This window comes from Brachyhypopomus gauderio, chromosome 6 (assembly GCF_052324685.1).
Source record: "Brachyhypopomus gauderio isolate BG-103 chromosome 6, BGAUD_0.2, whole genome shotgun sequence".
NCBI lineage: Eukaryota > Metazoa > Chordata > Actinopteri > Gymnotiformes > Hypopomidae > Brachyhypopomus > Brachyhypopomus gauderio.
In genome coordinates, this window is record NC_135216.1 from 30,660,767 (window position 1) to 30,675,150 (window position 14,384).

Consider the following 14,384-nt stretch of genomic DNA (forward strand, 5'->3'; position numbering starts at 1 on the left):
GCTGCCCGCCTGCCTGAGGAATAATGAGATGAGGAGACCAGCGATCCATCCTGGGCCAGCCACCTCCTGCCAAACCGGATGCATACATCATGATGGACATTATTACATATTTTTCCTTTTCTTTCTCTTCCTTCTGTCTAAATTGTTGTTGTCATGGTGACCGGTGTCGGCCAGAGGAGGATGGGTTCCCCCCCTGAGTCTTGGTTCCTCTCAAGGTTTCTTCCTCATGCAAAAAAAACTAGGGAGTTTTTCCTTGCCACTGTCGCCTTTGGCTTGCTCACTGGGGGCTAGGACTCGGCACTTGTAAAGCTGCTTTGTGACAACAACTGTTGTAAAAAGCGCTATATAAATAAAATTTGATTGATTGATTGATTGAATACCTGAGAAAAAGACAGTAAGCAATACCTGTAACTAACACCTGCAGAAACAGACGATAAAGTACAATAGACAAAGCATAATTATGCAAAGTGCACTTGAAAGAGGTGGGTCTTCAGTCAGCGTCTGAAGACAGCAAGTGACTCCGATGTTCTGACACACAAGAACTTCATTCCACCACCTTGGAGCCAGGACAGAGAAAAGTCTGGATGCTTGTCTCCCATGTGTCCTGGATGATGGAGGGTCAAGACGAGACATACTTGAGGCGCGGAGGGCTCTAGGTATGCATCTGGGTTTTACCATGGCCATCAAGTAAGGAGGAGCTGGACCATTCTTTGCTTTGTAGGCCAGCACCAGGGTTTTATATTTGATGCGGGCAGCTACCGGAAGCCAGTGGAGGGAGCACAGCAAGGGAGTGACATGGCTGAACTTGGGAAGGTTGAAGACCAGCCGAGCTGCAGCGTTCTGGATCAGTTGCAGGGGTTTGATGGCATGCATAGGAAGACCCGCCAGTAGGGAGTTGCAGTAGTCCAGTCTTGAGATAACAAGGGACTGGACAAGGACCTGAGTGGCCTCCCTAGATAGAAATGGCCGAATCCTACGAATGTTGTGAAGGGCGAATCTGCATGATCGTGTTGTGTTAGCAACGTGGGCCGTGAAGTCGAGTTGATTGTCGACAACTACACCAAGGCTACGCGCTTCCATGGATGGAGTGATCACGGTGTTCTCGAATGAGATAGAAAGATCACGATGAGGACTGGTTCTTGCAGGGATGTACAGCATCTCTGTCTTGCTTGGCTTAAGCTTTAGGTGGTGAGCTGCCATCCAAGAGGCAATGTCTTTCAGACATGCAGAGATTCGAGCTGAAACCTGTGTGTCAGAAGGTGGGAAGGAAAAGAAGACCTGGGTGTCATCCGCATAACAATGATAAGAGAAGCCATGTGCAGAGATTGACTCACCCAGTGAGCGGGTATAAAGGGAAAAAAGAAGTAGACCCAGCACTGAGCCTTGTGGAACACCGGTGGAGAGTTTGCATGGCATGGATGTTGATCCTCCCCATGTTACTTGGTAGGAACGACCCTCCAGGTAGGATTCAAACCACGTCCATGCATTGCCAGTGATAACAAGGCCTGAGAGGATGGACATCACACAGAGACACATACATACATCTCTCTCATACACACTCCACAACACACACCTACATACATCTCTCTCATACTCACTCTACACACTCCACACAGACACACACACCTCTCTCATATACACTCCACACACACACACATACATATATACATCTCTCACACATGCCACACAGACACATACATACCTAAGGAGGTGTCATAAACACAATACACACTATACACCTTCATACACACCACATACAGTCTCATGCACCGTAACACACACTAGACTCTACACCAGGGTGGGCAATTAATTTTTATAAGGGGCCACATGAGAAACCTGAATTGTGTCAGAGGGCCACACAAACGAAAATGACGTAATTGCGGTGGCTCCGCCCACCTCGCGCAAACTTCCGCGAACGACTATACTTGCTGCGTCACATTCTGTGCAGTGTTGTCCGAAACGATATGTGAAAGTATAAAGAAACACCCCTCAAAAACAGGGGAAGGAACATTTACCTGACCAATTTTAATGTTGCTTTGTGTTTCATGTTTGAAAAGTGCTGGAATTTAGGCTAAAGTACTTTAAAATGTTTGAAATTGTAACTACTTCGTTTCACAACAAATAGCTGTCTGACTGAACAATTCTCTTGTATTAACTTAACAAATACGAGCCTCTTGTAATTCCAGGACAAAACATGAAAGAACAAGAAGACGTTAAGTTCGGGAGTTTTGAAAATAAACAACCATTAAATAATGTGATTAAAAACGAATCATTTCGAGTATATGTATAAATATTTAACTTAATTTAACTTAGGTTTAACGTGCTGGGAAATATTGAAATGGACCTTGAAAGTGACGTTTAAGTGCTTTAATTCCACCTTATAAAGGTGTATGAACCCTGCAAACATGACATTGTTGATTGCGCTGAGGCGCGGCGCGCGCGCGAAGTTACAATATTCAAGAGGTGCACGACCTCGCGAATCGACAGCGCGCGAGGCCACCGTAATTACGTCATTTTCGCCGCGTGGACCCTCGCACCGCGTCAAGTATAAACCAGGCTTAAACCTACCTTTAAAGCACTTCTACAGCACTTTCAAGGTCCATTTCAATATTTCCCAGCTGACTCAGGTTCTCTCTAAGCTCGGGATCTGGAACGGAAAACCCTGAGTTTTCGTTAACTCTGAGTTTACTTACCCGGTTTCGTCACTGAATCCGCTTTCTGGAATACCCCCCTGTTCAGTCAGCCATTAGTTGTGAATCGAAATACACTTACAATTTCAAGCATTTTCAAGTACTTTAGCCTAAATTCCAGCACTTTTCAAACCTGGAACATAATGCAACATCAAAATTCGTCACGTAAATGTTCCGCCGTTCGCGCAGGTTCGCACGAGGTGGGCGGAGTCGAGCGCTGGTTACTCACGAAAGTATAACTTTATAGTTTAACTTGTCACTGATCACCTACAGTGTTTCTCGCACAGCTCACACACACGCACGTACGTCCACACGGAATTAACACAAACGTAGCGCTTTCAAAATAAAAGCGTCACAGTTGTATTGCACGCACGACCTAGATATTTGTTTCATTTATGATTGGCCTCTCGCGGGCCGGACAGGGATGCACAACGGGCCGGATGTGGCCCAGGTCTGCTCTACACACATTACACTCTAATCCTCATACAACCAGTAGCTCCCCCCACACATGCGCACACATACATCTGTCTCGTACCCATGCCACACAAACACACACAGATACACCACACAGACACATACATACATACATCTCTCTCACACTGACTGTACACAGACACACACACACACACACACACACACACACACACCTAAGCAGGTGTTGTCACACACAAAACACACTGCACACTTTCATGCACATCACACTATACACCTTCATGCACTACACACAGCATATACAACATACTGTATACACCATACACACTACACAACTTCAAACACACTACATACATTACCACACACTATAGACAGCTTCACACACACTAAGCTCTACACACATTACACTCTAGGGCACACCTTTTCAAACCCTATAGTAGTTCCTTCAGGAAATGCACATCTAGTTTTTATATTGCAATCATTTTAATTTCTACTTGATTTCCTTTAAAATCTTGTTTTAAATTTTTATGTATAATGAGCAACACCTTCCCAAGGTGATAGAGGTCGGGTCGTAATAATCTTCTTTCTTTTCTTGTGTAAAGCACTTTGAATTGCCAGTGTGTGTGAAAGGTGCTATTTAAATAAACTTGCCTTGCCTTGCCTTTATAATGCAGTCAAGTAATTCCCTTTACAAAAGTTAAGCATTAATGTAACACTTATTATATTAACACTGCAGACATTGAGCTAGGTGTTTAATTGAGAATGCTCTGTGGATGGCAATTACAGTACAGACATTTGACAGGGCAGGCCATTGATGTTGAATCATAGTAGATTTTGAGAAGTTGATAACTTTGTGAGATTGTTTGCTGTAACTAGTTTTGACAGGTGGTTGACAGTTGAAGCCTATAGGCTATTTGTCAGGGCATTTCACTGATGTTGCATCATAGTAGATTTTAGAAAACTGGTGACTTTTATGAGAGTTGTTGATGGTCTATAGCCTAAAACAATTGAAAACGAGTTGATTGCATTTGTGAAGAATTAGATGTGTCCCTGGTACTTCTCATATTCCTGCAATGTTTGCAACACATGGGACCACCAGATGTATTAGCACTGCATGTTTCTGGATCTTGTCCTGCGTGGGACCACCAGATCTATTATCACTGCATGTTTCTGGATCTTGTCCTGCGTGGGACCACCAGATCTATTAGCACTGCATGTTTATGGATCTTGTCCTGTGTCCCAGTGTTTGGGTTGTTCACCAGTTCATCTGTATCTGTTCAGTTTGATTTTGAGGTGCCACAGTATCTTAGCCTTGTTGAATCTAGTTTCAACAGGTACCGTGAGTGATTTATGGATTCTGAAAGTTAGATCCAGTCTAACTAGACTAAATCCAGTCTAACTAAAAAGTGGGAGGAGGTATAAGCAAGTAGAAGCAAATAAGGGGTCCAAGCACATCATAATGCAGTATGAAGTAATTCTCTTTACAAAACTGACAGAGTTAAGCATTAACGTAACGTATATTCTCACTGCAGACATTGATCTAGGTGTTTTATTGAGCCTTGTCTCTCTGAGGATGGCATAGACATTTGTCAGGGCAGACCACTGATGTTGAGTCAGAGGAGATTTTGAAAAGCTGGTGACTTTGTGAGATTTGTTGATGGTCTACCCAGCAATGGTGAATGAGTTAATAAATCTATATATATATATATATATATGCATGTACACATGTAAGTGTGAATATGAAATACACATCATGTTCCTTTTGGAGTCAGAAAGAGGAAACAAAGTAATAGCCAAAACCTTGACTTCAATTGGACCAGAACCAGAACCAACATGCTTACCCAAGTATACACCTCCACCTTTGACTCACTCACATTTTTGAGGTTTAGTACAAGCAACACATTCTACAGTACTCACAGCACCTGTACAGGGAGGAGCTAACATTACAAAATTAAACTATGTTGCTTTTCCCAAATTATTTTCATCTCATCTTAGTTAACATACATTATGTAAACAAACCTAATCATAATACATAATTTTAAATGTATTTGTTACTATTAAAACCATATAGTCAGATGTCTCCAAACGCTTGACTGGTACTTCAGGTGTCTGAATAATTTATGTCTGATCTGTCAATGTGTCATAACTGCCCATGTTTCTATGACTCAGAGAAACTCCGTCTCATATTATTTCCTGGTTCTTGTTTTTTTTCTAGTTGTTTGAAATGTCGTTACTCCTGCTGTGCTGTGCACTGGCTTGTGTAAGGTTAGTCTTCTATGTTTGATTAGTCATGTCTGCTGGTAATGTTGTTGCATCACTGCAGCCTTTACCTCCTTTAACTTTACCTCCTTTAACTTTACCTCCTTTAACTTTACCTCCTTTAACTTTACCTCCTTTAACTTTACCTCCTTTAACTTTACCTCCTTTAACTTTACCTCCTTTAACTTTACCTCCTTTAACTTTACCTCCTTTAACTTTACCTCCTTTAACTTTACCTCCTTTAACTTTACCTCCTTTAACTTTACCTCCTTTAACTTTACCTCCTTTAACTTTACCTCCTTTAACTTTACCTCCTTTAACTTTACCTCCTTTAACTTTACCTCCTTTAACTTTACCTCCTTTAACTTTACCTCCTTTAACTTTACCTCCTTTAACTTTACCTCCTTTAACTTTACCTCCTTTAACTTTACCTCCTTTAACTTTACCTCCTTTAACTTTACCTCCTTTAACTTTACCTCCTTTAACTTTACCTCCTTTAACTTTACCTCCTTTAACTTTACCTCCTTTAACTTTACCTCCGAGATTTTGTTGACACCAAATAAACCACCATGAATGCAGCAAAGATTTAGCACAATTCACATCAACTGACGCTAAACAAAAACAAAAAACCAATGAAACTGAAATAACCTGTTTCTCTAACTCTGTTTCTCAGGTTGGATACAAAATGTGCTGCAAGTCCAAAGCAAATATCAAACATATCCATTCATGAATTATTTGATTGTGTATTATTTATGCCAGTTACCTTAATACAAGTGTATAATTCTGAACACCTCAATTGGCATGATATCAAAACGTTTCCCCCAACATATACATATAAGAAAGCACCAATTGTGGATTAATCCTCATATACTAACATTACATCAAAGCAATGATAAACTGAATTTTCTGTACCAAAAATAATTAGAATTCCTTATTGCAGCATTTATTGCAAAAACGTCTTTTTTCAAAAAGATTATAATCATGTGCCAATTAACACAATTGTACCCAGACTAACCAGTTATAGAATGAGTACACCATCACATTCTTCAACATGTTCAAACTGGTTATGAATTTATTAAACAAGCTTCTTCTCTAATGTTTCTTCTTTCTTTGAATGACTTCCTCAATCACCTTCAGGAGTTTCTGCTTTGTGTTTTTGATGTTTAGAGCGGCTTTCTCCAAAAGATCACTGACCATTTCTTCAGTGTACTGAGACTGATAGGTCCAGTATCTGTCTTTCCACTTCTTAACCTCACCTGAGGAAAAAAACATTGATCATTTTTACCACTATTGTCTCGGTTGCTTCATTTCAGGATTTGAGGAAGATGTGTTTTGTGCTTGTAGCTTGAATGAACAATGAAGTTCAACATACAAGTTGATTAATTCACATCATAATTACCTTTACAGTTACCAGCATTAAACAGGGGGATGTGAATGACCGTTGGAGCTGTGGGGTTGTCCTCAAACACGTAGAAGTCGTCTGGTTCTTGATCATTTCCAGGACGCTTGACTGTAGGGAAAAATACCTGCAGGTCTTTACACATTTGAGCAGTGTTGTCTGCTGTCTGTGCGGGGGAAAAATCAGAATATTGTAAATTAGTTGTATATACACATATGCGTGCACACGTGTACGTGTGTGCGCAGGTATGTTTACATGTGTGTCTGAAAGTCTTATGCCATCCATCCATCCATCCATTATCTGAACCGCTTAATCCCGCTAGTCGGGGTCACGGGGGGGCTGGAGCCAATCCCAACATCTCCGGGCGAAGGCAGGGTACACCATGAGCAGGTCGCCAGTCCACCGCATGGCCAACACACACGCACGCACTCACACCTACGGGCAATTTAGCATGATCAATCAACCTAACACGCATGTCTTTGGACAGTGGGAGGAAACCGGAGTACCCGGAGGAAACCCACGCAGGCACAGGGAGAACATGCAAACTCCACACAGAGCAGCCCAGACCGAGAATCGAACCCAGACCGCCTTGCTGTGAGGCGACAGTGCTAACCACCACACCACCATGCCGCCCCGAAAGTCTTATGATTAAGAAAATGTATAAATAAAAAATATTAAGTAATATAATATTAGACACACAAAAATACAACTTTGTTTGTGTAGTTAGACTAACTCTTGTACACTTAAATAAACTGGAGTACAGACCATTGCTTTTCTAAAACAGAAGACTTCCCGAGTTCCCGATCATCATTTACATATCTGGACTGCTGTAACATCGGTAGATTTATCTACGAGTGTCTGCATTTCTGTCTCCTCACTGATATACATAGAGACCAGCCTTATAGAAGTTTAAACACATCTGCCTCTCTGAACCAGAGCTGATAATGAACTCCTCTCCTCTTATTGTTTCAACAATAGTGAAGTGAAACACTTTGAACCACAAAGTGAACACTCATTTTTGTTTAGGAAGTTAAACACTATTCAAACATCCTTGGCCATCATGACTTACATCTAGCATAACAGCAGAAGAGCACAGGACATATGAGCAGATTCCAGCAGCAGGAGCAGATTTGCATTTATTATGCAGATTTCAGTCTTGTGACAACATAGCGTGGGTCATTAAAATCTTAACCATTCAGATACAAGATGCACGAACAACCTGTTTTACCCAAACCAGTATCTAGCCATGCAATAAGAGTTTGATTGTGGACAGTCTTTGACTATGTGCAGGCAGGTGTGTGTGTGTGTGTGGTACCTCAAATGGATCTCCAGCACTGAAGTCAAATGAAATGATGAGGTCAACGTTTCGTTCCTTTCTCAGTACAGAGAAGTAGGGAGAGTTGAGTAACAGTCCAGCATCCTCATATTGTCGAGTCTTTGACTTCAGGATGCTGGGGTGAACTTCAGCAGCTGATAAAGACAAACAAGAGTCCCGTAATTCAAGAGTCCCCTAAGTTTAGATCAGCTGTTCAGGGGTCACAGTTCTTTTTGCATTTTGCTTTTGTTGTTGTATCAGGAATCAAAGTTTTTAAAACTTTTTGCGCAAAGTAAAAGATTACGACACCCGAAACAATAGAGGTGTTTCTGAAGGGGGACACACACACACACACACACACACACACACACACACACACACACACACACACACAGTTGTATTCCTCACCTTTCGTGTTGTAGAGGAAGTTATATTGTGTTCCCCAGTCCCACTCTGCAACTTTCATCATGCATTTAATAATGACTCTCCAAATGTCTGACAAGATAAAACAAAGATTCAGGCATCAAGTCTTTGTTTTGGCTTTTAAAAGTAAAAATTACAAGGGGATAAAAACAAAACAAATCTTTAATTTATATGTTTGGAATGTGTAGAATAATTACAGGACTAGTCTTAATTACTTCACATCTTGGACATGACCCCACTCACCACATCAGGACGGACGTGCGTGCACACACATACATGCCACCATTTTGTCTTGAACCAACGCCATCCATGTTTAATGAATCTGTAGTTCTATGTCAGATTCTGATTACTGGCTGGTTTACTTGAATATTGTTTAAATTAGTAGAAATAAAATCACAAGTTCATTGATTTGAAATGTCAGAGACTCACCGTGTTCCTTGAACCAGACAAAGAAAGAATCACAGACATCCATGGTGAACTTATTTAACGCCTCATTTGTGATTGTCCCATGAAGTTTTACATCACGGCCGTCCTTATTTTGCTTTCCTAAAAACAGAGGTTTTTTTTTTTTTATCATGTGTATCGGGTACTTTTAATAAATTTTAAAAGGATTATAAAGAATCTTTGTGAATAATTATTCCATTAAATTACTGATTCATAATGTCAGAGGTTAAGAGCTTAAGTAATGCATACACTGTTCTTTGTATTATATATAAGTGAACACAACCTTTCAGTAAATCATTCATCTTGGTGATGCTAACAGAAGGGTCTTCTTCCGTGAAGGAACGTCGAGTCAACTCCACAAGGTTGGACACCACCTGGTGAGCCTCGTCCTTATTTGGTGCTTGTGTAGTGGTTGATGCTTTTTTCTCTGATAGTAAAGAAATAAAAAAGATCATTGTTTATATTAGCAATTTAATTAAACTTTAATTAAAGATATTTTTACACTTAATTCTCTTGCATTGTGAGGACACTTCACACTGGTGATATCAGGCCGTGTTCCATACGTGTGAAGTGCTGAAGCTCCTGTAGGATCCACTGCCTAAACTCTTTCCCTTCTGCTAGCGTACTACTACACAGACCTGCAAAGATCAACAAACACCTCAAATTCACAAGATTTAGCACACAGACAGCCAAATAAAAACTGCATTATGCGTGTCCTTCAATTAATTACATAAAGAGCTATAGCCCCAGGTTTTGTAGTCTAGTTTACATGAAAATTGGTAGTTGTGAAACTCCTTGGCCACACGTCTCCAGGGGTGGGCGAGGCCTTTAAGAGCCCTTAAGGCTCTGGATGTTGTGGGACTGTCTTGGCTGACACGTCTTTGGAATTTTGCAGGGACACGAGGGGCAATAGTGCGTCTGGACCGGCAGGGGTGATATTTCCCTTTTTTAAGAAAGGGGACTGGAGGATGTGCTCCAACTATCGGACGATCACAGTCCTCAGTGTCCTTGGTAAGGTCTCTGCATGGGTACTGTACGTGTTGTCCTCATGTGTTTTAGTCTGGAGAAGACATTAGACAGTGTCCCTCAGGGAGTCCTCTGGGACGGGGGTCCCAGGAGTACTGGGTCCACCGCTATGGGCTATCCAGTCCCCGGACGGACGGACGGACGGACGGACGGACGGGCACACACACACACACCTTTTTTCCAGGCATTACCTTGTAGGGACAGTATGTCAATCTGAGGCTGTTTCTTGGTCACTGCTCCTTTATCAAACAGACTTCCCCAGGCAGTTGAATCCACAAAGGCTCCAGTGAGGGAGTAGCCACACTCATCTGGGGTGATCTCAAACCAAACATCTACAAACACAACATACTCTAAACCTTTAATTACTCACACACTCATCTGGGGTGATCTCAAACCAAACATCTACAAACACAACACACTCTAAACCTTTAATTACTCACACACTCATCTGGGGTGATCTCAAACCAAACATCTACAAACACAACACACTCGAAACCTTTAATTACTCACACACTCATCTGGGGTGATCTCAAACCAAACATCTACAAATACAACATACTCTAAACATTTAATTCTTGATTTACTTCCACATTCATATACACATACACACACATCACAGATAAAGACATACAAGTAAAAATACCTTTATGCAGTTTATCATGGCTGCACTGTTTGTCAATCACCGTATAGATGGGATAAGGGTCTCTGGTGTGCAGACCCCTCTGTTCTGTGAGAACGTGTTCATTAATCTGCAAATATATTACAGACTGCAGAGTTTGTATGCACAGATTTCATAGAACATTAAACTGCAGAGTTTGTGTACACATCTGATGTTAAACTGCCGAATGAAAATTGCCATTATACCTGCCATAGTATTTTGATTATAGGTAAATTAAGAATAATCCATGATAAATACTGTGAGTAAAAATGAATATGCACCCTGAATTATCATAATATTATTCACTAATTAACTTTACATGACAATATATGCTATATGCATTATTATTATTATTTTAAGTCACTGGAGCTAAACGTCACGTGGCTTTGCTTTGATTTGATGAACACTCCACCCTAATACTCCACTGTGTCTCATGACCCTGTGGCCCTTTATCACTTTCACCAACTTGGCTGTGTATTTAATCCTCGTCTTGCTCTCCCAAGGTTAATCTATTCTCCTTTCTACACTCTTCTTTATGCACCTTTTTAAATCAGCTTTTGTGGTAGTTTCTTCCAGTTCCTCGTCCTCTTATATGCTGCTTTGCCTCACATTACTACGACAACAATAAATAATAATAAATACCTCTTTTACTTCATTACTGACAACCAGTGCAGACCAGATGTCAGTTATACTGAAGTTGTCTCTTTCAGTCATTTTCTCTAGTCTCTTGTATTGTTCAGATTTGCTGACTTGGCCACTGTTGAGCTTTTTGATGACGCCCTGTTTCACCGTCTCCATTTTGGTGGACCAGTCTGGTTCTTTGTACACTGATGACATGCACCTTCAGAGGTCAGAGAGAAACACTATTAGTGGCAATGTGTGAAAGTATGTTCGTTATTTAGATAAACTATGAAAACTAACATTTTCTAGACAGTAAAGATGTAAAAATTCACTAAAGATATTTAATGATTCTCTTTATGTTTTGTCTAAACAGTGCTTATAATTCTGTAAAATGGCATTATTGCATTAACGCACATTATACACAATCCATTGGGAAAGGATTAACCATCATGTATAACACTGTGCCTGGACCAGCCATTCTGTAGGTTTCCTAGTGATTCTGTATGAAGTTTGGTATTTACACACTGCCAGAAACATTTATGTTAAATTAAACTGTCTATAATTCTCATATTTGGATTCCCTCCCCTCAAGAACTGAGATGACATGTGGATACCAAGTTGTGTTTTTGTTGAATGTCTAGATGTAATTTACATCAGTGTGTCTCTGTCTGATGTGTGTGCTGTTGTGTGTGAACATAAGATGTATAAATATCTGGACGTTCAGGATCAGTACCATGTAGATCCAGAGACACCACTGAGATACATGATACAGTCCAGCAGTCCCTCTTCACCCAGCTGACTCAGAGACCCCAGCAGTCCAATCATAGCTCTCTCCCCTCCACCAGAGCCCAGCACAGCAATGTTGGGCACCTCGTCCTGCAGGTGTAGGAACACACACCCTAAACCCACCACACAGCTGGGGAGAACCTACCAGCACAGCAGCTACACACAGTCTACAGGACTGCAGGATTATTGGTGACCAGTATATGCACAGATTTAACACTGATGGACAATGTTATGAAATGTGTACAGATGCTGTACAGCTCTGAGGACAATATCATTGGTCCGAGATCCAGTGTGGGAGCAGCATATCAGCTGCGAGGACACTGCAGTGTCCCGTCCACACTCATATTATGCTGGTGTAAGTAAAGAGGGACAAAAGCACAATGATCTGTGGCAAAAAGGCAAGTTGGTACATTTCATGTACAGTAGAAATTATAGCACAGAACAGTAGATTATCAAATTAATATATTCATGAATCTATTTTACCAGACTGCAGGGTATATTGTGCTTCTGCAGACACTGTTGAACAGTCCCTCTCCTGTTGGACACATGTTGTCTCTCAGCCTCATTCAGAGAGTGTCCAAGTCTCACAGCCCTGTTACACATGATACAGTAAAACAGGTAAGAACAAAGCCATCTAGTTCAACCCTTATAGCGAATATGTAGTGAAAAGTGAAAGCCAAGTGCTTTGGGTTAGCAGATTTAACAATGTTCTGTAACATAAAAGAATTATATTTGTGTATGTAAAAAAAAAAAAAAAAAAAAACCAGAAACACCTTTTGTTCTGGTCCATGGAGGGATGGAGGGGTCAGCGCTGTAGAAGAATAGAGTCTGAGAACAGGGAAGCTTTTGAGAACACAGACAGAAACACAATGCACAAAAACACATACAATACATATCCACATATACACAATGAATTCACTTGCAGTTCAAGGTGCACAGATGCAGAACTCAGACTCATACGAGATTCATGAAGTCTGTGAGGAAGGTTTACAGGACCAATTCAAAAGAAGCTTTCAAAACTGTTCCCAACTACATACAGGGAGTAGTATACATACAAGTAGCAGAAACCTTTACTAACGTCCTCAACACATTAAACTTCTAGCCAGTTGATTTATTTGTGTGCGAGTTTAAGACCAATAATCATGACTGTGTGCACATGTCCGTGCGTTAGTGCTGGAGTGGAATAATTTTATTTAAAAACAAGACAGAACAGAACAACAGAACTGAGCAGACATGTGGGGATAACTAATATGGAGACTGGAGACCTACCTTACAGACGCTTTGAAAGAAAAACAAACACAAGACCAATACAGGAATGCACAGAGTTATGTCCACAGAGTCTAGACACCAGCATTACACTACAAGAACTAGCACAGATCTAGACAAACACTGGGCTTAAATAGACCAGACTAACAAGGCAAACAACTAGAAACAGGTAGGAGTGATAATGAGGGGCGGGATTACAAATGAAATGGGAGTGGCAGGAAAACTACATGGGAATACAAACATTAGCACAAGGGAGAAACAAAGACATGACAGGAGGGGGCGGGGCTAAATGTGAGTGTTGGAGTGGTGCTGCTGGGTTTTTCTGGATGTTTCCCCCAGTGGAACGATGATTATGTTGGCCAATAAACTCAGTTTAACAGGGTTTAACTTTCCCCATTTTCCCAAGTTTGTTTTAATGTTCAAAGTTCAGTGTGGCCATCACTTTATCACACAGTAGCTGTTAAACCGCTGTAAAGGTTTCCTCCTCTCAGCCTGTACAGTAACTACAGTATCACTGTACTTGACTGGCTAACTATATACCAGCTGTTACAGACCAGCTGTTACAGACCAGCTACTATAGACCAGCTAAAATAGACCAGCTGTCACAGACAAGCTACTATAGACCAGCTACTATAGATCAGCTGTTACAGACCAACTACTATAGACCAGCTTTTACAGACCAGCTAATATAGACCAGCTGTCACTGACCAGCTACCACAGACCAGCTACTATAGACCAACTGTTACAGTCTAGCAGTTACAGAGCAGCTACTGAAGTCCAGCTGTTATATACCAGCTACTGCAGTCTAGCTGTTATATACCAGCTACTGCAGTCCAGCTGTTATAGCCCAGCTGTTTGCTCTGTAACTGTGCTTAAACACTGGATAACAATGGCCTAAAGTATAAGACATTCTGGAGCGACAGATGACATGTTCATAGAAGTTCTCCATCACATTTTCAAGGTTTGTCTTGTTTTCTGTGTAACACATACTAAGCACTATCAACTCACTATTAAACTCACTACATCTACTAGCACTACTACATCTACTGATGTGTGTAAAGACAGT

The 14,384-nt window shown here is 41.0% G+C and overlaps 1 protein-coding gene across 3 annotated transcripts; it reads right to left on the reverse strand.

Moving 5' to 3' along the window:
* Positions 1-6,279: 6,279 nt before the first annotated feature.
* Positions 6,280-13,478, reverse strand: LOC143517662 (cytosolic phospholipase A2 gamma-like). Of its 3 annotated transcripts, none has more exons than XM_077010396.1 (14): positions 13,322-13,478; positions 12,826-12,895; positions 12,536-12,644; positions 12,000-12,142; positions 11,289-11,487; positions 10,632-10,737; positions 10,180-10,320; positions 9,526-9,600; positions 9,246-9,389; positions 8,948-9,064; positions 8,504-8,590; positions 8,096-8,250; positions 6,781-6,946; positions 6,280-6,637 (listed from the first exon to the last, which is right to left on the reverse strand). In XM_077010396.1, the coding sequence occupies exons 2-14, from the start codon at positions 12,840-12,842 to the stop codon at positions 6,474-6,476; spliced, it is 1,623 nt and encodes a 540-aa protein (XP_076866511.1). In that variant the 5' UTR covers positions 12,843-12,895; positions 13,322-13,478; the 3' UTR covers positions 6,280-6,473. The 3 variants fall into 3 exon arrangements, with proteins under 3 accessions (XP_076866511.1, XP_076866514.1, XP_076866512.1); XM_077010399.1 differs by having other exon boundaries at positions 12,826-12,863; positions 13,322-13,473; XM_077010397.1 differs by having other exon boundaries at positions 12,826-12,880; positions 13,322-13,473.
* Between the last annotated feature and the right edge of the window lie 906 nt (positions 13,479-14,384).

Excerpts from the sequence above, each read along its gene's own strand:
- LOC143517662 (XM_077010396.1), bottom strand. Across the intron at positions 10,738-11,288 it reads TCAGTAATGAAGTAAAAGAG|ATTAATGAACACGTTCTCAC; the intron begins GTATTTATTATT and ends ATATATTTGCAG. Across the intron at positions 8,591-8,947 it reads TGTCTGGTTCAAGGAACACG|ACATTTGGAGAGTCATTATT; the intron begins GTGAGTCTCTGA and ends TTATCTTGTCAG.